At 40.4% G+C, this 24,623-nt stretch overlaps 1 protein-coding gene across 3 annotated transcripts in view; it reads right to left on the bottom strand.

The window, feature by feature from the left end:
• The window catches only part of CTSO (cathepsin O), a 466,290-nt gene extending 449,757 nt beyond the window's left edge, over positions 1-16,533 (bottom strand). The window contains exon 1 of one of the 3 annotated variants that reach the window (XM_044062445.1): positions 15,715-16,533. In XM_044062445.1, the coding sequence (XP_043918380.1) occupies positions 15,715-15,981 (267 nt within the window). In that variant the 5' untranslated portion in view covers positions 15,982-16,533. Of the gene's footprint in view, positions 1-15,139; positions 15,354-15,714 lie in introns of those variants that run through there. The other 2 variants (XM_044062444.1, XM_044062446.1) reach the window with 2 other exon arrangements.
• Between the last annotated feature and the right edge of the window lie 8,090 nt (positions 16,534-24,623).

Below are 24,623 nucleotides of genomic sequence, written 5' to 3'. Positions count from 1 at the left end.
ATAACCTGGAATTTTTAGATGGTCTTCTAACTAAATCATTCTAAGGTTTGCAAGTTGAGAACAATAAGCTTAAAGAGTCTACTGAAACAGTCTATGTACCTAGTTTGTGGAAGCATGAATATGGACATTGCCAGGAAGAGGACTGCCTCATGGCAAAACAGCTGCTGTGGGGCAGTATGTTGACAAAAGCTGAAGTATGGCCTCCAGGACTGATTAAATTCTCTTTAGAGGAAAAGATGCCTAGGTCCCTTAAAGACCCTGGATTTAGGGGAACACCTGAGCAAGACACAGCCAGAGCTTCAAGGTGAACAAATCAAGAGAATCTCCCTCTTGCTGACAAGGATGATCTGGATACAGTTGCCAGACGCTACTATTCCTGATAGGGAAAGCAAATGAACCATTGGAAAAGTTGATGTTAAAGAAGTTGTGCTGAAGATTCAAACACCACATTTAATAATCCTTTGCCATGCAAGAGAGGACATACTGACAGGTGACCAATGCAAAAGGGCTCTTCATTATGAAGTAACTATAACCACTTGAATCCAAGGTGACAGGACTTCCCTTGTCCTCTCTGACAAAATGAGTGTAGTATCCTAGCCCTTGGTGGTCAAAATGGACCTGGCGACAATGTTAAATAAATAAATACATAAAGAGCTTTTTACCTCCATTTGGGACATGTAGCAAGAGAAGTGAGGGAAATCTCTTCAAGCTAGGTAACACTGGGGGAATCTCTTAAATGTCTCAGAGAGGAAGCCATGATGGTAGTTGCGATTTCAGAGTTCTGCAGTGATGCAGAGAATGGTCTCCTTAAAAAACAGAAAAAAAAATATTCCCTGATAACTCGGCCATCGACCTGACTGGGATGCAGCAAAAAGTTCTGTCAATTCCTAGCAGCCTACTGCTGTTGCAGCTCTGATGTGCACCACACCAAAGTCAATGCATATTCTTCTGTGTTCTGGTAAATGAAACTCTGGAGGAGAGAAATAAGGATATCATGATGATTTGTCTCTCCTTTTACGCGTTTAGTGCAATGACACTTTAGAGGAAGAGTCAATAAAAAACCACTTGGGTATCCAAAATGGCAAGATGCACCCACAGATAACAGCATATGACTACTTATGACCTTGCTACTCCTGCAGCACCCCTTTATCAGCAGCACCCCCTTTCCACTAGATTACATGCTATGCTGGCCCCCCTTTCCACTGGGTTCCATATGATGTTGACTAGTCAGGATTATTAGAAGTATGTGGTTCATGCCTGTGTTTTAATGGTTCCCTTAATGGAACCATCTACCACACATTGCAGCTCATATGACAGATCCTACTAAAAGTGCAGCATGCTGGTTATGTAATTAAGCAGTCTCCGAGAAAAAGTAGAGCAAGCATATGCACTCTTCCTATATCTGTTCATCTCCCCCTTATTCTGGAGTATGGTCAGTGGGACTCGTTAAAGAGCTCTTTATTAGACTATCAGCAAAGACAGATGTCAGGCTTTGAGATCACTGTAGCTACACAACTGTCCCATCTCCTACGCATCCCCAGTCATTGGAGCCCATCTGGGTTCCAAATAGCAGGTTTGCTTGAAACACTTAGGTCTCCTTGGAGAGACAGCCTCCATCTCCGAGATTGCTAAAGGTCTCATGCTGACAACAGTTATCTCAATCTATGTATGACAGAGGTAGAACTGAAGAGCTAGAACTGAAGAGGAAAAACTAATGGTTGGAGATGTGACATGGCTGTTTATCTCAGTGGCATAACCAAAGTGGATGAAGGCAAAATAGCTGTCTTGATAGAAGAGCTCATGAAGCAAGTCTACAGGGAAAGCTGAGGGCCTATGAACAGCTGGCATCAGTAATAAAGAAACTTGCATAACCCATATTAGGTAAACAGTTGCCCAGTAAACAGACATTATCTGTCTGACTGATGCCACCAGAAGTAATGTCTTCTCAATTGCAGAAGATATGAACTTCGACAGTAGAAGATTCAATGTGACAACGGCACTGACAAAAACAAATAGTGGTGAAGGCAGACATGACCCAAGGACAGGGGTCTGGCTACAGCAAAAAACTTCAGCTTTAAACCTCTTTAGAGCCGCTGGCAGAAAAATCAGTCTATTTGGGGATTAAATAGGAACTTCTATGACAGATGGTAGAAAAGAAAGTGACGGGGCTGGAGATTAAGAAGATCTCACCTCAAAAGAGGACAAATGGACCACACCATATTCCACTAGCATCAACACCCCCTTTTCCAGTATGCCATTGAAGCAAATAAGGCTCATATAGAGTGAGAAATATAGTGGAAAGTATGGAGACCTCCTGGAACAACCTCATGTTGACCAAGATTTGAAAAAAAGAAAGACTAAGGAGAGGCGAACTGAAACCAAGCAATGAAAGGCTAACCATGGTGACTCATGACAGTGTACTATGTACACGTCTGTTCACAATGCCCACTGAACATGTGAGAGAAACAGAAATACAGTTTCTGTAAAACAGAATTGGAAACAGTTACACATCTTATTTTTTAAGTGTGATACCCCATTACCAAAACTTCAAAAAACTGATGCGAGAAAATCAGGTATAGTTACCCATGAAAAAAAAGACAAAAGCATAGCTCACTGAAATTGCTACATTCAGTAATTACAGTGTCTTATGTACAGAGAGACAGCCATAAAATACCAGGATTTCCAAGCAGAAATGACAGCAATGTGAAAGAAAGATAACCAGACTGTTCCAATCAGTAGTAGGAACAACAGGCCTAATAAAAAAGAATTTACAGCCATACTTGGATATGCTACACAAATGACCATGTGTGAATTACAGAAGGAAGGTAAATTTTAGCAGATTGTGGGTGCTGAGAAGAGCACTCTTGGCTAATATCAAAACCTAAAACAGTCCTAATTTCATGAAGTCTAATCATTCCCATACTTCGGTGTGGGTCCAGTTACAGGCATGGTATATGAAACCTAAAATACTTGGAGAAATTAAAAAAGACAGAGATTTGAAAAAGACAGAGATTTGTCAGTTGTCCCCATTTCATAAAAAATTCACTTATGATGTGACTAAAGGGAAACCCATGGATGAAATATATGTGAAATTCAGCAATGCCTTTGACAACATGCCTCTCTGGTCATTACGGGAAATAAACAAGAAAAGGGTGCAAATGGTTGATGTAGTTAAGAAACTTAACTTGTCCTTCCAAATGAAGAACATGACGGAGGCTAAGGAGATAACATTAGAAGAGAGTCAGTAACCAGTGACCAGTGGAGTGCTATGTTACAGTACCATGACTAGTCCTGTTTTACACACCTAAGTCACATTAGAAAGTAGATCAGTATAGATGGGGAGAACACAAAGACCAATGAGGAAATCACTGGCAGAAGGGTCATTATTTTGAGTCATTTGACATAACACAACAGAAATGCCACATCACGAGCACTGTGCCCAGACAGACAAATACATTACAACTTAAATTCAAGAAGTAGGTACCAGTGTCCGAATCCCACCATCTCAGCAGTAACTGTGGAGCCCATTATCACAGAACCTTCAGCTAGGTCAATATGGCTACCTTCCTCAGATCTGGAGAGCCAAATTCCAAAGGACCATAAACTCTATCTCAAAACAGGGCTGTCAGAGACTTCATGTGACTTTGTTCTTGCACACTACGAGTTATTTCTGCCATTGCACATTTTCCAGATGTCTGTGGAGAAGTTGCTTCTGTCACACATATGTACATTTTTATATATATATTATACATATTTATACATTCACTTTATAATCTAGAAACACTGAAACATCAAATTTCAGTATCTCAAGACTATATAGCAGAAAAATCAAAAACCCAAAACTTTAAAACCATGAACTTTCAAAACCACGGACGTCACACAAACGCAAATACACTTACCTGCCCAACACTACAAAAAAAAAAAAAAAAGCCAACACACACAAACAACCTTGCTAGAAAATGGGGGGCAAGCACCTCCCATGTGGGGGGCTGCGCTCCCCACACCCCCCTACTTAGAATATATATATATATATATATATATATATATATATATACTCCAACACATATATATACTCTAACTCCCGGGGCACACTAAACACACAAAACTCACCACTACACACACTAAAATCCCTACCCAATACCCTTACAAAAACACCACTTACCTCAAACCCCAGCTAAATCCACAAATTGCACTGCACATCACGTACGCAAACACAATGGCGAATGCAACATTTCCACATTCGCTATTATAGCAATAACCCATGCCAGGTGTGGGTAATGCTGGATTTACCCACGGTTGGTGTGGTTTGGTCACGAGGGCGAAGCCCAAGTGGCCAAACAAAGACAACCATTGGTAAATCCAGCATTACCCAAACCCAGAAGTGGGTTATTGCTATTATACAATGACATTATTTAAGAAAAAAAAAAAAAAAACTTTTCTTAAATAATGGCAATGTATAATGCCTCCTTGCTGCCCTTCTGTAGCTGTCTGGTATTATGCGACAGTTCTGATGTACGCTTACGCAGTACATCAGAGCTGTGGGTGGAAGCAATGGAGAAAGCAAGATCTCCATTGCTTTTTACAAAGTGTCCCGCTATGTTCAAGGAGTTGAACATAGCGAGACAGCTTTAAAAAAAGCAACGGAGAATCTCTGTTGCTTTTTTTTTAAAGCGGTCTCTCTATGTTAACCCCATCTGGGCAGACATGAGTATGAAGTAAAAATAATTATCTTCAAATAGGGGAATATTTTGCTGAGAAGGGGGTACTGAGAGGGATACACAAGGAGGGGAGAGAGAGGTTAAGTTGGGGCTTGAAAAGGACAGATTTGGAGTTAAGCAGATCTGGTTTTAATTTTTCTTTAAAGTGGGATGGGTGAATGGTGGAACATATGTCTCTAGGAAGTTTGTTCCAAGTTTGGCCAATGGAGTATTTATATAAGATTTTACCTACTGCATTTTTGGTTGGTAGGTATGTAGTAGTTGCTGACTTGAGGTAAGAAGAGTATGAGGAGGTGTGTAAATAGAGATGAAGAAGAGAGAGCAGGGCAAGATGAAGGTTTATAGAGAATGAAGTGTAACATTTGATGGTGCGATAGCAACAGTAGGTGGGGGAACTCAAGCCTGTGGAGAGATGCAAGGGATAGGCAGTGATGAGTATTGTATGGAGAGTTTGTGAGGAATCTAGCTATCTTACGGTAAGTTTGCTGCAGTCTGTTTAAGGTTGCAGCTAGAATGTTGATGAACACAGGGGCAGCATAAAGAAGGGAAGGAGAGTCTATCATTTGGAGGTAGAACTTTTTTGTCATGATAAAGTAAAATGAGTTCATCATCAAGAATGACTCCTAGGAGTTAGTGTGAGTTTCAGGTTTAATGACCGTGTTATCAGAGAATGCGATAGAAAAGGACGATTTGTGGCGAGTAAGAGAGCGGGGAAGAAATAATAGGAGTTTGGTCTTTTTAGGGTAAGTTACTAGTTAGCCACTGTTCAGTAGATGAAAAGGTATGTTGAGTGAGTATAAGGAGTTCAGCAATGTTATCAGAGATGGATATGAGAGTTGAATTGTCGGCACATTGTATGAGGGAGAATTGTTTGCAAGATCTGTGGAGGTCATTAGTGAAGATACTGAAAAGGAGGGGACCCAGGCTGGAGCCTTGGGGTACTCCTGTTGGGACAAATAGGAATGGAGAAGAGAGACATTTAACATGAAGGTTGTCTTATTCTGCAGTGTGAATGTATATATATATATATATATATATATATATATATATATATATATATATATATACACACACACACACACACACACACACACACACACACACAGTATTTGCCAGGTGGAGTTAATTATTTCTCTCCTGTATCAGCACTTTATTCTCTGTGTTTACAGTAATGCTCAGACCTGCTATACAACTCTACCCTATCAAAGAACACAGTTTCCACCCTTAAGTAACTCAATCACAATAAAAGCATTTGGTAGTTTTACACCAGCTCAGTACATATTCCCTTAAACTAATAACCCACCAGTTACAAGAATTTTCTTCTTCTTTTGGCTTTTCCCGGTTAGGGGTCGCCACAGCGGATCATCTGTCCGCTCATGACTGGCAGTGGAGTTTTACGGTGTCGAGTTGCCAGCCCGGCGTCCAGCCTTCCACAGAAGGCACACACACGCACACACTCACACCTAGGGCCAATTTAGAGTGCCCAATCCACCTACTGCATGTCTTTGGGATGTGGGAGGAAACCGGAGCACCCGGAGGAAACCCACACGACCAGAGGGAGGACATACAGACTCCGCACAGAAGGTACCCCAGCTGAGAATTGAACCACAGAACCTCTTGCTGTAAGGTGGCAATGCTAACCACTGCACCACTGTGGCCGCCCCCCCCCCCCATCAGTTACAAGAACATCAAACTGAATATGTACTTCATTAGTTGATGTGAATAAAATGAAGCAATGCACTTTGTTAAATGATATACACAAACAACTTCAAACTTTAAAAAGGAAAAATAAATGGATGTAAACTGACACATGGCATAAAAATCAGCTAATTACAACCTGTCAGTTACTTTAGTTAAAGATATATCTGGCATTTTATCTCCGATTTGTAAATCTAAATAGCATCTGTACAATTTCTTAGGCAATGCACATTCAAGTATAAGCTGTGTACAGGAATGCAATTCACAAGAAATAAGTCAGTCCTAGGCAGTTGTTCCCCATGTTTATTCAATCCGTAAGTAATCACAGGAAATAAAAGCAACTGCCTTGCAACCATTTATGCCTTACCAGTACCCTCTCTTACACTGTACCTCAGTTTTTGAGGAAGGCTGGAACAGTCAAGCCAGGAATTAATTTGTGAGTTACCAATGCAATCATACAGTTCTCATTTAAAGGAAGACAATGTATCACAATGCTTTATTTGCAGCAGCAGTCTATTCCAGAGGTGGGAAAGCATTGCATAATGAACACCTCTCTCCATTGTGTTTTGCTTACTTGCAGATTAAGATTTAGATCTCCATTTCTGGTACTCGTGGGACTAAAAGATTTGTGGAGATGCAACAGAACCAGTATTACTGGGTCACTAATGGAGTGGAAGGTAAGACACAGTTCTCCCTCCAGAGGTCTATAGATACGGAATGGTATGGAAGGCAAGACACAGTTCTCCACTAGAGAGTCTACAGATACTGAATAGAAAGACAGTGCTTCCAGTCTTTTCTGCTGTTTTTAAACCAGCATTTTTTCCTCATTTAGGAATCTCTGGGGTCACTTTCTAGTGGTTTGATATATCTAGTGAGGTACATCCGAAAAGGTGCACTGTACTGAATAAACAATGCAGAATACAAGAGAGGACAATGACCAGATCAGGATGATATTCCCTTTGACAATTAACTGTTTTAAGTAGAAGAGCTTTCTGACTACTGTCATCATGAATTATTAATCCAAGTCCCAAGGTCTTTAGTGGCATTATGATTTTAAAGTGATGTGATGTCTACATTGTAGCAATGCAAGATGCAAACCAAATATGACAATATTACAACTTCACAGCATATCTTCACAGCATATCACTTGAGCATATATTGGAGTACAACACATATTTGCAACTGTAAGTTCTTATTGACAGGCTTGAGCATCAGAGGGGGACTTGGCAATGACTCCAAGTTTACAGTCATCTTCAGACTTAGTTAGCCAAAGGTCTTGGTCCAATATTTGGAGTTTAGAAAAAATAAATGCAGAACAAAAAGGTCCCAGCACTGAACCACGTAGGACAATAATGTTCATAGGTATTTACTAGGCTAAAAAAACACAAGGGTGCATCCCATCCCAAATCTCTGACAAGTTATGGTACCTTTGATAACTGTAAGCAGGGGCTTGGGAGATTAAACATTTACAAGCAGGGGCCTGGGAAATTAACTATTTACAGGCTGTATGTGTCCATTACAGACATAGGTGCCAAACCAGGGATGAGTTTCCTGTTCCCCATCCAATTGGCCATGTTACACTTGAATTGTTTTAGGGAGGAACTCTGCTTTACATGGATGGTGAACCTGTTCCAGAGATGAGGTAGTCACTGGGAAATGTACATCTCTCTCTCCAGCAGGTCCTTTTCATATCACAAGCAAGTAAGTCTTTAGAACAGGTAATTCTGGTGCTGTTTGTTTTGTGGATATGCAGGAGGTCCACCAGAAAGAGGTCTGACCTTGTATGCCAGGCACAGATCTCCTCTCAACAGCCTGTGGGAGACAGAATACAGGGATAGGGCCTTGAGATAGTTTGCAATGGACATGTTACTTATGCCTTGTATACTTTCAGTGAGGAACCGCTGTGGATGTCCCACTTGTGGATATGCTTGGTTAGGTACATACCAAACGGGGCATTGTGCTCTATGACAGGTCTGATGAATGCTGAATATAGTGGAATAATGACTTCCTTGGATCTAGATGACATACCTTTGCTTATACGTTGCACAAGATAGAATGATTTCCTCACTACTGTAGACACGTTATGGTCAAAGCCTAAAATTACTGTCTAGGTTTATCCGCAAGTCCCTGTCTACTGGGTCAATTCATAGGGATGTTTTGTCAATATGATAGTTCCCAGTGCTGGATGACTTCCCAAAGGATACTATTATGCATTTCCGAACATTTAGTATTAGTCCACAAGTCTGACACCAGCTGTTTGTCTGCGTCAGTCCTTCCTGGAGAACATTTGTGTTGGTGTCCAATGACCACTCCTAATTTGCAATCATCTGCAAATTTAGTCAACCAGAGGCCATACATTGGCCTTGACCTCAGAGAATTAAATACCAAAAAGGGGCTGTCCTCTTTGGAGAGGTGGACTCCCCAATTATAATCTCCTGGTCCTCTCTGTGAGCCAGATGGCTATCCACTGGGTGAAATAAGGGTTTGTAACCAACCTCTTGAGTTTGTCAACAATGCCCAAGTGGGGAATTGTGTCAAATGCCTTGACCAGGTCAAGGTAGGCAGTGTGAACCATTCAGCCTTCATCCATTGCATTGCTGACCTTCTCAAAGATGTCCACCAGGCTGAGTAGGCATGCCTTGACCTTGACCAAACCAAATTGGGTTGGGTCAAGTGTCTGGAGATTTAATATGTCATTATTGATCATTCCCATGAAAATTCTTTCCATGGCTTTGCATATGAGACTAGTGAGGCTTATGGGTCTGTAGTTTCCAGGGTCTGTAAATGGGCCACCTTTGTGCACAGGGATGATGGTTGTTGTTCTCCATTCATGATGCACAAAGCCATTTTGCAGGCTATGGTTAAATAGGGATTCCAGAGGGTCTGATGTGTCATATTTCATGACATTTAAAGGCAGCCTGAGATACTGTCACAGATGATTGATGCAGTGCCCTTAGCTGTTCTCCATTCATGAAGCACAAAGCCTTCTGGAGGCTACACTTAAAGAGCAATTCCATAAAGCATGATAGGTCATGTTTCATGCTTTTTAGAAGGCATCCTGGGATACTGCCTGGGCCCAATGATGCAATGTTCTCGGCCTTAGAAACAGCATTAAGGAACTGTTCCCTAGTGCTAGCAGGGGGAAGTTATATTTGACAGTATTTCCTGAGAGAAGGTTGTGGGAAAGAGACAGGTAAAGTTGGAGCTGAATTTGTTGGCCTGTAGGTTTGCTATATCTTCTGGCTCAGTACAGATGGCTCCATTTACAATAAGCTCTGCACAAAATTCTGTACTGCCTTTGAGGTTGCAGACATAGCTGAAAGAATGCCTTGTGATTGTCCTTGGCCTGGGAGGCCAAATTTACCTCAAATTTGGCTTTGGTAAAATGTATTTGTCCTCGGAGTTGTTTGCTTAGTTTGATGAGAATGCTTTTACCCTGCTGGGTCTGCACCTCCTAACTTTTGCCATGATTTTCTTCCCTCTGTTAAACAGTCTATTAAATTTGTGAATCCATTAGGGTAGCTTGTTTTTTAAGTTAGCTCAATACTTCTTCCTGGTGGGTACAGCTGCCTCTATGCAGCTATTAACATGCTTGTATAGGGTTTCTGTAAAGAGTTCTGCATAAGCAGCAGTCCTGTTTGGATTTACGGGGGCTTGAAATTTTGTCAGGTTATCACTTAATAGCAGGAAGGTAGCCTTAGAGTAGTTATTGAATATTCCAGGGTTAGCTGTAGTTCCAGGTTTTATTTTGTTTTCAAAGGAGACCATTTTGTGGTCTGAACTTATAAGAGAAGACATTACAATACGGGGTGTGCAAAACTTTCCCATATTAGAGAGGACCAGATCCAGTGTGGTTGCACCCCTGGTTGGTACACTGATAACTTGGTCTAGGGAGTTTGTTTACAAAATCCAGCAATCTCCGTGCCTGTACATTTGACGTCATATAGTATTCCCTGTTACCTTCACCTTCATACTCTCTGATGAGGTATCTGCTACCCACACTGTAGAGCTAGTGTGTGTTGTGTCTTTAAGAACCATAACAAGTGATGAATGTGCATGCATAAATAGCAGGCATATGTTGTACCTAGTGCCATTTTGAAAGTGCAGCCAGACAGTAAGCATGTGAGAATGAATGTAGCTAGTTTGTATATAATTTACCCAAGTTAAAGTTGATAAGTTTCAATTGTAATGTGTTTGTACATAATAAAGCTGCTTGAGCAGAACCCACAAAGACTTGTCTATTACATCCTGACTAGATGAGCCACACACACCATACAAGTTCTGCCTTAGCCAATTTGCTATCCATCATACCACCCCATGAACTATTTATACTGACTTAAGCTTACTAACTATGCTAGCAAGGGGGATGGTTTCAAATGCCTTGGCCAGTTCAATGTACACCATATTGACAGCATAACTGTTGTCAACAGCCTCTGTTGCCTTTTCAAAGAAGTTAATCAGATCCCTTAGATGCATCTACTTCTGAGAAAGCCAAACTGCTGCAGCTTCTATTCGGACAAGATTTTGAAAATAATAGTTTATCAGATAAGTTATAATATATTCTATGACTTTGCAAATGAAACCATCAGGTTGATGAGCCTATAATTAATGGGGTCAGTGGTGGGGGCTACCCATGCAGTATCGCAACATCTGTGTAGCAAACCTCAGGGGCAAAGCCTTTGCCTAAATTCAGGTTAAAAAGTGTACAGATGGCTTTGCCAGGGCTTAACAGCATCTATTAAACAATTAGGTATACTACCATGTCTCATGGAGGAAGGATTTTTAATCTTGGACAGCACCTTCAGTACATGTTCTTTAGTGATAATGTGGGAAAACATGACATGGGTGGGAACTGAAAGAAAAAAATCAAGACAGACATGCAGAATTACTAGATTGAGTGCAGGTGTAGTAGAACACACATGACCCAATTCCAAAAGACTTGAGCTCGATGCGACTTACTATCATATAAGCACACTTTATAGATTTGCTATAGTAAGTCACTTACACAGAGAGCAAGTCTTTTGAAATCTGGGCCACAGACAATGGCAAAACATTTCTGTATGCCCAAACAGGGTTTCAAAGATGTTTGTGAAAGACTGAAGCTAAAGCAGAGATAAGAGAAGAGCAGCTATACAATGAATGTTTATAAAACTCAGTTGAGCTGCAATTACTTCTTTTACCAGCATCTTTACACACATGTACTGCAAACTTAACTTGCAAGACATATAGTCTAGTAATATTATTGTGACAGTGATGTAATAATGTTCTGTCCCTCCCCAGATAAACAGAGTTGAGCATTTTAGGTAAAAATGTTTAACAGATGTGCAAGTTACGTCACATAAGTCCCACTGAGGTGCACCAATGCTGAAAATTAAATGGAAAGTGGACATTAATCTTAATGCATAGTAAGACTGAATGGAAACCTGCATGCACACTAAGGATGGTAACAGATTGGTATACTCCGCATAAACAGATGTAGAAAGTCAGAGGCTTTTAACAAAACAAGACAATAGATACTGAAAACATGAAAGTGCCATGTGCAATAGCTGACAATCTTTAAAGATGGTCTGCCACCCAAAAGTACAAACAGAAATGGTCAAATAGAGTATCTGAACTCACACTTACGAAATCTCAAATTACATTATATGGCATGGGTAGCAGTTAAGCCTTAAGCAAAAAAAGAAAAGAAAAACCTTAGCCCTTTTCTTAAAAGTTTGAACAAGAGTAAAGGCCAGACCTAACTGTTGGCAAACTAATTAACTTAGACCTTGCCTTTTAAATGGCTATACAGAGCAAGTTATTCAGGCCACTCACCAAAGCCAAGCAAGAATTCAAAATGCTCATGTTCAATCACTAGTTTTTAGCCAGTCAGATGTATCAGTTAAAAACTGGTGCTAAATGTCAGCGCTTTCACAGAACTTCATCTTTTGTATGGGGGTAAGCAAACTCCAAGCCTGCACTGCTTCCAAATTCATCACACCTAGTAAAAAGATTTATCAATACACTGTTAAAGCAGACTTGTTTTAACCAAATAATCTTTGAATAGCATGTTAGTGTTAAAGAAATCCAAATCCTAAACATCGATATAGCAATTTCTATACATTCTGTCCAGATTAAAAAAGGCATAGAAACTACACCAGCAGCATTACTTTACAATCAAGTGATTGCTTCTTCACCTGAACTCTGGACTGATGTCGCACAGCCAAAAACACAACAGCAAGTTATTCACCCTAAACACATGCCTTTACCTCTTTTGAAACAACTGTTTCCCAAATAATGCCACCTTGTGCATGACAGCATGTGTCATCCCCCTCACAAACAAACAGGCAACAGGAAAAGTAAAGGAGGACAGGGAGAAAAGAAGATGTACTCATCATGAATGCCTACACCAAGTGTAAATGATCTGCATTCAAGAACATCCCTACTACATTTTTTTTGTGTACTTACTCAGCAAGATTATACTAAATGTACACACAGTATGCACTGTGTTGAAACCTTTATGAATCCCTCTGGATATTTAAGGCTGCAAAAAAAAAAATCAGGAGGAAGTTAGGCTTAGAGTTAATGTAGGTGTTCACAAATCCAGCCTCACCTTAAAGTTATGTAACAACACTTCCCAAGTAAAGGCAAACAGTAACCTCTCTTTTGAACAGTAACCTCTCTTTTGAACAGTAACCTCTCTTTTGACGCTCACATTGCCAAAGTGGTTAGGAAGACCTTCTACATTTACATTGCCCACCTGATCATGAAGGGATTCACATCCAGATCAGGAGAGGTCATTGTACCCCTGTACTCTTCACTTATCAGACCAATGATTGAGTACAACGCCCCACTCGGAATGTACCTTACCCGACACCTGCAGCAGTTGGAAAGACCCCAAAAGTTCCTCACCAAAAGGATAAAGGGGCTCAAACATATGTCATACGATGCCCGACTGAAGAAACTCCAGCTCTATTCAGTCGCATACCGTCTGCTCAGAGGTGATCTGTGCCTGACATACAAGGCCATGTCCAACCCGGAATTAATGGACATGCTCCACCTCAAAAAATCCAAATCCACCAGTGCCACGAGAGCAAGAGACTTAAACCTCAACACGGATATAAATAGGACGTGCTGGAGGGACAGATTCATCACCCAGAGACTCCCTACACTATGGAACAGAATCCCAGTCCATGTGAGGCAGAGCCCCTCACTGACTCTGTTCAAGAGAAATCTTGACGAGTGGATGGGAGATCGTAGGTTTACCCCAGGAATCATCTCTGTATCACTGCTGGACAGAGGCACAGCAAATTAATGGGTATAGTATTCTCATCCTAAGGGGTGGTGAAAGCCACACACACTCTGGCTAGACTTATAAATGCCCTAGGGCAGATAGCCTAGTATGAACCTATGATCTCCACAAATTCAATCAGCAACTGTACAATTTAAGCTCCAAAAACTCATGTCACGATCACTTAAGACGTATACTGTAAACACCACCAGTTTAATTTTGATTTTCATGTAAAGTGCAACGCAAACCTTGCAGCATTGGTCTCCGAATTACAAAAAAATTAGTATGAACTATTAAACTAGTACTGGATTAGCTAGGGTTACCACCTGTCCCACTTTGCGAGGGACAGTCCCTCTTTGGGCAGTTGTGTCCTGCAAAAAAAAAAAATGTAAAAATGGCAACTGTCCTGAAATATTAGGGCAAAACTACTTCCTATATTTTATGTAATAGTTGCATAAAACAGTTATTCTGTATCTGAAACACCTAAATGTTATAATAAACAGAATAAGCAACTAAAATGCTACAAGAATAAGCTTTTATTTAGGCAAAAAAGTGAAGTTCTGTCCCTTGTACTGGCCGTGGGTATGTTTTGGCCTGCAAAATCTGATGTTTGTACCACAATCGCCCCACTTTGGCCATTTGAAAAGGTGGCAACCCTAGGATTAGCAACAAAACAGGAAAAGAAAACACTAATCCTCATCTGGGGACTGACCCAATCCCCTACATTCCACGTGACTGTCACTGTCGCTAGACTAATTATAAGGAGTCTTTGAACGTTTAGGCACCTGGTCTCCTCCAAGGCCGTTGTTTTTCATCTCAACTGAGAAGTAAGCAAGGAGCATGAAACCTGCAACACCTACAACTTATTATTACCAACTTAGTTTTCAGGTCCTTGACTAAACTGTAGTCTATATTATCAGTCTGCCACGATAAACAAAAAAGTTTGCAACCGCTTCTTTTAAAGTCATTTTCACGCATTTTAATTACCACTAAAAAGGGAAAGGAAATGGAAACATGCGGCATAATTCTCAACATTGAGCATTAAAAGTGCTGCTCTTTCAATAATCATCAGATGATCATTTTCTTGAACAGAAGGCTTTCAGATAGTAGACTCTATATTGATAGTGGCAATGAATCTTTGTATATACTCGTTTTAGTTATTTAATAAAATGCATGCATGCATACATCCATCCATCCATCCATCACATATGTACAATTAAACAGGCATGACTTCCGGAGGAACATCAATGAGTCTAGGTGAGACACTAAATTTGAGGGCCAAAATCATACTGCGTAAATCATAGCTGTTGAGAGGTACGGGACAGAGCAGAGCTAATCTGAATTTTTTTAACTTTCTACTTGTGGCATCGTACAGTTCTGAAACAGAATTAATATTCATTCACACCGGATTAATATCATACATCTCAAGTGCACCTCATTACGAGGAACGTACCTCATTTGGGGTGTTAAAAACTTCATGTTCCTCAAAGTTCCAGTCTGTCACACAATCTGTTAGGAATTTTTTTATGTGAAATCCATGGTAGATAGAAATTAATCATAGCAATTCATTAAAGGATGATCTTCATGTGTAAAACTAACATATTTTAACCATCCTATGACCTTCCTAGTTGAAGTTGTTAGTAAGCCATTAGTATGTGCTCTATGTTTTACCCATTTGTTCCACATTATGAAGGCGAGTGTATCTCACTTTGGAGATGGAAGGTTGAGAGCTATGTACTGAATACTTCCCACTGACGTACAACAACGAGGGAGGGTTTGGGGCGGGGCTTGCTACTGCGCATCTGGTGAGCCAGTACTCTACCGCCGCAAAAAGTAAACTAAACTACCTCAGTCGTCTTTCATTTAAACAACGGAATCCGTGTGAACTTGTCCAATTATTATTCATCTAAGGAAACAAATCTTCGTCCTCTTTTTGCATTTCTACAATCAGTTGTACGTACCAGACACCAATAATACTCGTGAACATTTCAGATCTACAAAAAAATCTTCAAATTCTTTTAAATATACCTGAAATAACTTGTATCTTTTGTGAAACTCCTCGCTGCCCTGCCTGTAAGTCCTGTTGTAGGACTTAAAAAAGAAGAAGAAGCTGTCATTTCTTGCGGGCAGCTCACCGCTGTTGGAATGTAAAGAGGATGAAAACTGAACATGGAGATTACGCAGCTCGGCTGTGGGAGGTGAAATACTGTCCCCCCATACAGTGCTCGTTATCAAGAACCAAACACAAATTTCTTTTAAGAACACCATTTCTACAACGATAATATTTATAGTCATGTGGCAGGAAGAACGTATGACGTCATTTTGACTGGACGTATCAACGCCATTCGCCAAACTACTTTGATTTTTTATTTGCTCCTCTTAACGAGTCTTGCTGTCAGCTATAATGCGCTTCTCTTCAAATAAATGTTTAAAAGTTGTTTTTGTAGAAAGGGATGCACAAAACTGTACGTCCCATACCTCTCAATCTCAGGTCAAGACACCTGGACGCAGCCAGAAATAATGGGGGGAATCCCAAAAATAATGACAAATTTTTAAAATTGTGCTTATAAACTTGAATTGTTTTGTATTTAATGAAGGATATGAAGTCTCAAACTCAAATATCAGTCATTATTTATTATTATTTAGTGACTTCAAAACTCAGCAATTTGCCAGAAAACCACAAATTATACAAAGAGCAGACCAAAAATCTGGATAGTCTGCGAAAATCTGGACAGAGGGGTGGTATGGTGCGATCAGTATATAGATGTGCTCAGTGATTTGCAGATTGTGCTAAAGAGAATTAATGTTTGAGAACGTACCCCCTTCTTGTAATAAAAAAAGCGTTTTGTATTAGAAGAACATTAACAGGGGTTGGAAGGGTGGCCTAATGGTTAAGTTGTTTGCCTTACAAACACAAGGTGCAGGGTTTGAGTCTCACAAGGGATAATTGGCTAGGCTTAAAATGGCTCGCAATGGCAGTTAGCTTAGTACTAATCTATGAACCTATGAATCTATTACCCCACCAGATGGGCAACAGGATGGACTTCACAGTACTTCGGTGTTGACATTTGAAATGTTTTTGTTACTTTTCTAAATGTTGCAATTAAGAGCTGCTAGTTTTGCCAGTGTAATTATCCCCCGTAAACAATCCCCTATAACCTTCTACTTCTCTCTTCCTCCTTCCCTTCAATAAACAAACCGTTTTTGTATTAGAACATTACCCCACCAGATGTGCATTAGCAAGGACCGCCCAAACCCTGCCCAGCACTTTGCTCATGAAGTTTATTTTGAAAAGTGTTTTGAATGTTGTTGTTGTTGTGTCTTTTCGGCTTTTCCTGGTTAGGGGTCGCCACAGCGGAACTCCGGTCCGCTAATGATTGGTAGTTGATTTTTTTATGTGCCGAGTTACCAGCCCTGACGCACAACCTTCAACGAAGGTACGCCGTTCACGCATGTCTCCACGCAGAAGACGCTCTAACTGAGAATCAAACCGGACAGTGTCTTACTGTGAGGCGACAACGCTACCGCAGCACCACCACCGCGCATTGAAAAGTGCTTTGAATAAACATGGGAAACCTATCCTCAGAAAGACGAGTATGCTAAACGTTGTTATTTCAATACAAAGCCTTTTCTCCCTTATTTACTGGTACCAGGATTTCCAATTTGCAGTTCTTTAAAGGGGAGGGGTGTGAACACATAATATGCTGCACATAAAAAACTATTACACAGACTTAAAATTCCTATCCTGTAAAGGTGCGGGTGGTGACCTTTCTGGGAGGTCTTTTTTATTACATTTATTGTATGTATTTATTGTCCCACTGCCTTAGAATATTGTTTGTTGCTTTATTTCTATAAAAATGTTTAAAGAAAGGTGGGGGGTGCAAAAGCAATTACTGTACAACATTATACCAAAGAAAGCTGGGGGGGTCCACGGGTTATGGGTCCTGAGTGCAAAACGGGAACTTGTGGGTACTGCGAACATACTGCCCTTCTGACCCAATTCTTACCCTACAACACAGTAATGTGGTTAAGACTAAATACCAAAAATTCAGCAACCAAACGAAAATAAAAAGTAGCAGGCAGATAAAACAGGAAATCCAATTGTGAGAAAGCAGATAACCGACTCCACGGCAATAATCCACACGTATTTTATTGAATAGCAACAATACAAGAAATCAGACTTCTCAGGACTTCGGTGTTGACATTTGAAATGCTTTTGTTACTTTTCTGAATGTCGCAATTAAGAGCTGCTAGTTTTGCAGGATCACTGTTGTGCACAAAGTATCCTATGGCTTTATGTCTGAGTTTGCACAGAGGGGCCTGGTATTTCCTTGCTATTAAAACTTGCTTCCTGACTGGGGTGCACTGCTGACTGTGGGGTAACGAATGTATACTGCATGTCAGATATTGTTATTAGATAAAAAGAAGTTATGTACTCACCATAACGTTCCATGTAAGTTGTTCATCTCGCCTTCATTCTTACTGATGGGACTTGGCTTAATGCCAAAGCTTGAGGTCTTCAACCAGCTCGAGGCCTACTCCCTATCCCATGATGCACTAGTGCTTCCCTCAGATCTTGTTTGCTGACAATAGACTACATGCCACTCTTGATATACCAATAACAGAGGAAAGCTAGATAAAGGTCTATACAACCATGAATTAGGTGAATACTCGGTCCCCAAGAAGCTTGGTTAGGGGGTGGGACGTAAGACTGACAATGAGATGAACAACTCGCATGGAACGTTATGGTGCTTACACAACTTCTTTATGTGAAGTTGTTCTATCTCACCTTTCATTCTTACTGATGGGTTAGTACCCCAAGCACCATCTTTCTCGGGTGGCTCACGGGAGTATACTTTTCAGGACAGTGGAACCAAAGGAAGCCCTGTGAGTGTTGAAGGTATGAGGCCTTGACGAATTAGCTGCTGCACAAATAATATCTATCGGTAATCTGGCAGTAAAGGCTGACAAGGTGGAGACAGCCCTAGTAGAATGGCCTTTTATCTTTTGATGTAATTGTGTATTTACTGAACTGTAAGTTAAAGTGTCGAAAGATTTTACTCTTCTAACATATTCTGGAAGAATCACACCAAGTTCTTGTAAGCAAGTAAAACAGCTTTATTTTACATGCATGGAGACCTGCTACATGATAGTAGTATGCCAGCAGTCTGGCTACTTGTACTTTGAGTTCTGCTTTTATAGACCCTTCTGCACGTATACACACGTAGCACACAGAACATTCATTAGAAGTGATAGTTTGATTACTTGTTTTTACCAGCCAGTACCACAGTTATTCTTGCAACATTAACTTTCTTATCAGCAGTTTAAGATTAACTTCTGCATTCCTCAGTGAGCAACATTTTCCAGAACACTTCAGTTTGCACGCAGTGAACATTTTTCTGCTTAACCCTTTATATACAGAATACAAAATATGTTGAACTTCAGTATTTTTCCACATTTCCCCCCTTACAACATTTTGTATACTGTTTATTTTACACAATCCCAGACACATTTTATACCTTCTCATAATCAGAAAAATATGCTTTTGTAGCATTGGCAGAGATAACCTTCGATATTATCATTTTGATACATGGTATGCAACAGCAGCCAAGCAGCAAAAATATGACTGCACCAACACATACAGCAATTAAAATGTTCATCAACACAGAACCCCAGTTTCCAAACAGGTTTTGGAAAAAGTCAGTCAAGGGGTTTGGACCAGGTTTAGTCAGTTCAGAAACTTGTTGAATTATTTCAAGATGGCTCTGAATCTCATGCTCGTTATCAGGAGAGAACGAGCAGCACTCCTCGTGTATGAGAGCGCAAGTACCTCCTTTCGCCGCTAGGGTGAAATCGAGCGCCATACGGTTCTGCAACACTACTGTTCTCATCACCGTTAATTCGTCCGTCACCAATTCTAGCGCTGAAAATGTCGCATTACTCAGAGTGTCTAACAGTTTTGACAGTTTTCTCAGTTCCCAGATGGATTTCACTGTCCCATACGCTGGCAAAATACCAGCCCAAGCAATTACATCATCACCTAGGTCCATATGTGAGAGTCCTTTGCTGCTGACGTGCGCCAAGTCATGGTGATAAATCCATGACGCATCAATGTTACCTACGAGATTAATAGGTTTATTAAGAGAACGTGCATTTCGTATTTTACCTTGAGGTAATGCATTTACATGTCTGATAGCTGGTATCAGATATCCCAAAAAACAACTTCCTGACCAGCCATATGGTAACCATTTATATACTTTCCTACCACAAAGAAAATAACAATCATTCATTTTGATGGTGATATTGGTTGGAAATTCATAACTCCCATTTGGCTTTAGCCCCTTAAATAACAGGCCATATACATACAGCATTTTTTCAACAAAACTAGTATCATTTACATTGATGTCTTTTTTTATAGCTCCAAACTTGGTCTCACACTGCCCTTCTAGGGTACAATTATGAACTATTGTCAAATTACATTGGCTCAGCCCCACCTTAACTTTTCCAATCTTTTGAAAACACACTGTTCCGTTTTGGCGCCCCAGAAGAGGCAGCGCCACCTTGTCTCTCAGTGGTACTTCTGGGGGCCTGTCTCTATCAAATCATTACTATACCAGTAATGTAGATCTCTCTGCCCCTCTAATAGCATTGCACTATTTGGTTCAATTTTCCTTGCCACCATCCCAGTGGAGGTTGGGACGGCTGCTATGCTGAACACTTGCATTAAATCTCTTCCTAGTAAATTTACTGGGCAGATTTTTGAAATTATTACTCGGAACCGTATGGTTTGGTTCATCTCTGGGTCGGTAAACCACAGAGGTTTGGACAATGGCTCTTTGTAAATACGACCATTTGCTGCTTTTACAAGCACATATTCATCCGAGGTAACATCGGATGATATGGCAGTACTTCTGACTAATGTTCGTGAAGCCCCTGAGTCACAAAGGAATTCTATGTCTCGGCCCTCAACTTGCAATGTGATCACTGGTTGGGATTCCAATTGCATAGTTGATGCTAGTGCTGTTAGATTTACCATTTGATATTCCTCATTTTCTGCCATTTTCTGTCCCCACCCATCGTCTTCACTTGTACCTACTTCCCCATTCTCACTTTCTTCTTTTTCCTCATACCCTCCATCTACGTCTTCCTGACCGTCATATAGTCATGCGGTAACACCGGCAGCAGCCATTGGTTTCTCCGGTCCTCTGCAATCTCTGGCGAAATGTCCCTTCTTACCGCACTTAAAACATTCCCCCCTCTTTTGCCTACCTTCAAAATCCTCAGAATGACTTACACCTCCCCGCCCTCGTCCTCTTCCCCTGCCACGCCCTCTTCCGCGGTTTGCGGAACCTTGAACTAACATTAAAGTTCCATCTTCACTAACTGTAAAGTTCTGGGCTTGTTTATCTTTTTTTTTTCCTTCAGGTATTTCTCAGCATGTCTAGCATACTCCATAAGGGGCTGTAGACGCGCTGTCCTGTGTGTGATCATATGCTTTTGTATAAAGTTCCCAATGGCTGTCTTGCAGCCCTTTAGGAATGCATTTTTCAATTGCTGTTCATAGAGCGAGTCATTTTCCTGATTTTCTGCCTTAATCAACCCACTATGAGCATCAAAACATTGTGTGAGACGATGTAGATAATTGTCTACGGTTTCGTCATCCGATTGAACGCATTGATTAATGCAAGTCCAATCTGCCTTGGGCTTCCAATGTTCTTCTATTTTATCTAAGAGAGTCTTTATTCTGGTTCTACACACTTCGGAGTTAAACGGCAAGGCTCCTCCTTCCCCTGGTAGCTGGGGGTCCCAACTTCCGCAAATAAGGTGCCAATCTGCTCCTAGGATTTGCCTTATTACTTGTTCAAATTCTACAGCGTTTAATCTATAACTCATTCTCATGCCCCCTACGTCTGTACGGAATTTACGCATATCTACTTTCGGATGGGGAATCCCCTTACCGCTTTTCGGATGTCATCACGGGTCCACGGTCGGTAGACCAATATTGTAGGACCCTCGCCTTCTGCGCCTGCTTGAGGATTTGCCACTTCTATCAGCGGGTATTCCTCTCCTTCCTGATCTACCTTTTCCTTAATTTTCCAGTGCCCTTCCCTTCTAACACTTCCACTGCGTAAGTCAAGAGTGTTGTCGGGCTCTCTCTGTAATATAATACTTGGCGTGGGGGGGCCACCCACCGAAGCCTGGTATTGTGGTGGGTCCTGGTCGGGGGGGCACCTCAATAACCTGTGCAGGGTCTGGATACTGGATGGGAGGGGCTGAGGGATTCTGGTGACTACGACTGACTGTGGAAGTTTCATTATCTTCCTTTTGAACAAAGTACACATCTCTTTCACTTGAATTACCACACCCTTTTTTTAAATTTTGTTCCCTGTGTCTCTTATTTGCTTCCTCCAGCCATTTCTGTGCCTGGGGAAACCCCATCTTCTTTTGATTCCTTGTCTTATTTCCTGTCTGTTTGCGCAGTAATCTTACTAGATTTTGACATTCTGACTTATTTAAACATCCACTAAACCCATGATCTTTTTTCCATTTATCTAAATATTTTACGTTCTTTGGGTGTAAATCAAACATAAACTTTTCATCTTCAGTTTTGTCGTCACCTTTGGCGCAACTGGTTCCTGTTCCCATTTCTCTTACGAGAAACTATTCCTGTTATCTCTTGTATATGGAATCTATTCACGTATACTCCTTATATTTTGAGAAAATTAAATTTCTCCCTTGACTAGTCCCTTAAAATTTAGACAAAAATTCCAATCAGAAACAACAAAAAAATAGCGTTTTGCTTACCTTTGTGATTCCTCCGCCCTGTTTCGCTGCTACCTCACGGATTGAATCTGGAAAGAGTGATTGGCCTCTAATTTCGACCTGTTTCAGTCGGAGGTCTTTCGTTCGAGGAGAGCCTGATCTCTCTCCACCTGCGCAGGTTTTCAGCCTCTCTTTGTTCGATTCACGCCGTGCAGGGGCCACCCCATGTTCGGCGCCAGTTATGTCGAAAGATTTTACTCTTCTAACATATTCTGGAAGAATCACACCAAGTTCTTGTAAGCAAGTAAAACAGCTTTATTTTACATGCATGGAGACCTGCTACATGATAGTAGTATGCCAGCAGTCTGGCTACTTGTACTTTGAGTTCTGCTTTTATAGACCCTTCTGCACGTATACACACGTAGCACACAGAACATTCATTAGATAGTTTGATTACTTGTTTTTACCAGCCAGTACCACAGTTATTCTTGCAACATTAACTTTCTTATCAGCAGTTTAAGATTAACTTCTGCATTCCTCAGTGATCAACATTTTCCAGAACACTTCAGTTTGCATGCAGTGAACATTTTTCTGCTTAACCCTTTATATACAGAATACAAAATATGTTGAACTTCAGTATTTTTCCACATAAAGAAATACAGTCTGATAACCATTTTGATAAAGTGGTTTTCACTACAGGTACACCTTTCTTGGATTCTGAGAAAGCAGCAAAGAGCTGTTCTGTTTTCCTGAAATCTCTGGTCCTGTCTAAATAAAATCGATGCTATAGGTATCATAATGATTTTAATAGTTGTTTAATGAATACAATTTGCTGTACATTTATTTGCTAAAATATTGGCAATGTCCACTGGATCTGAGTAGGTTATGTCATTTAGTATGAGTTCTATACATTGTTGAGTGTTGTTTGTTAGTTTTCCTAACTTAAATAAAGACAGATTTGTAATTGTCCTTAGATTCAGATGCCAGTCTGAGTTCATGGGCTGCATTAGTAAATCTAATAGGGGGGTTGGGAGGGTGGCCTAATGGTTAAGGTGTTTGCCTTACAAACACAAGGTGAAGGGTTTGAGTCTCACAAGGGATAATTGGCTAGGCTTAAAATGGCTCGCAAGGGCAGTTAGCTTAGTACTAACCTATGAACCTATAATAGTCTTTTTTTAAATTTTTAGCATAAGTCTTAATATTTTCTTTAACTTAGTGTCCTTAGATCCGCTGTACATGCTAATGATTTTTTCCCTTTTTATTTATGTTGGTGGACCACGGGGACAGTTTGTTTTTAAATTCATTGTAGTATTTGAGGCTGGTTGTGAACCTGAAGACTATGAATTATTACATATTGTTTTCAAGGGGTTTAGATAGTTTGAGGAAAAGGTTACTAGCTTATGGTCTGACTTAGAGAGGGAATTACAAGGGGACTTGTACATGATGATGCTACATTAGTAAGAACCATTTTAGAACTATTTTGTCCTCTAGTTGGGCTAGTAAGAATCTGGTCAATTGAATTTTTATTTATTAGATCTAAACACTGCTGAACATATCCACATTTTGAGGTATAAGTACTCCTGTCAACCAATAGGTATTAAGTCTTCCAGAGTGATGGAGTTCTTATTTATGGGAAGTTTATCCATGGCATTTAGGGATCTGACATGAATTTTTGGGGTTGTGGAATCTGTCCTGTGTATAGACGATAAATGAATACTCACTGCCTTCAGTTAATAGCTGTAACGTCAGATTCAGACAAAACACAGTAAAATACAGATAAAATGGCAGGGACCAATCAAAACTCATTTAAATATGTATTCAACTTTCAGTGCAGTTGAATAAATGTACTTTCTTAATTTCTGAAAGCAAAATGGAGTCGAAACACTGCCTTGTTTGGTTTTAGCTTACACAGTAGCTCAGCTTCCAAGAGTCAAACTAACAATGACTAGCAGTACAGAAATCACTCAAAAGGTACAGCAGGATGAAAAAAACAATTCATTGAATATATTTAGTAGTTGAAGCTATGATAATCAATTATGTACATGCAGGCTTTTCTGTAAGATTCATATGAATAAACTTTTTTGTTTTATATGGAAATTATCTTGAAAATATTAGTACATGCTAGTAAATGTGAAGCTCTTAGGGTTAATGTATTGTTAACAATGGGATGGATT

This window comes from Protopterus annectens, chromosome 2.part1 (genome assembly GCF_019279795.1).
Source record: "Protopterus annectens isolate FY-2018-M chromosome 2.part1, PAN1.0, whole genome shotgun sequence".
NCBI lineage: Eukaryota > Metazoa > Chordata > Ceratodontiformes > Protopteridae > Protopterus > Protopterus annectens.
This window is presented reverse-complemented; position numbering and strand designations above follow the sequence as displayed.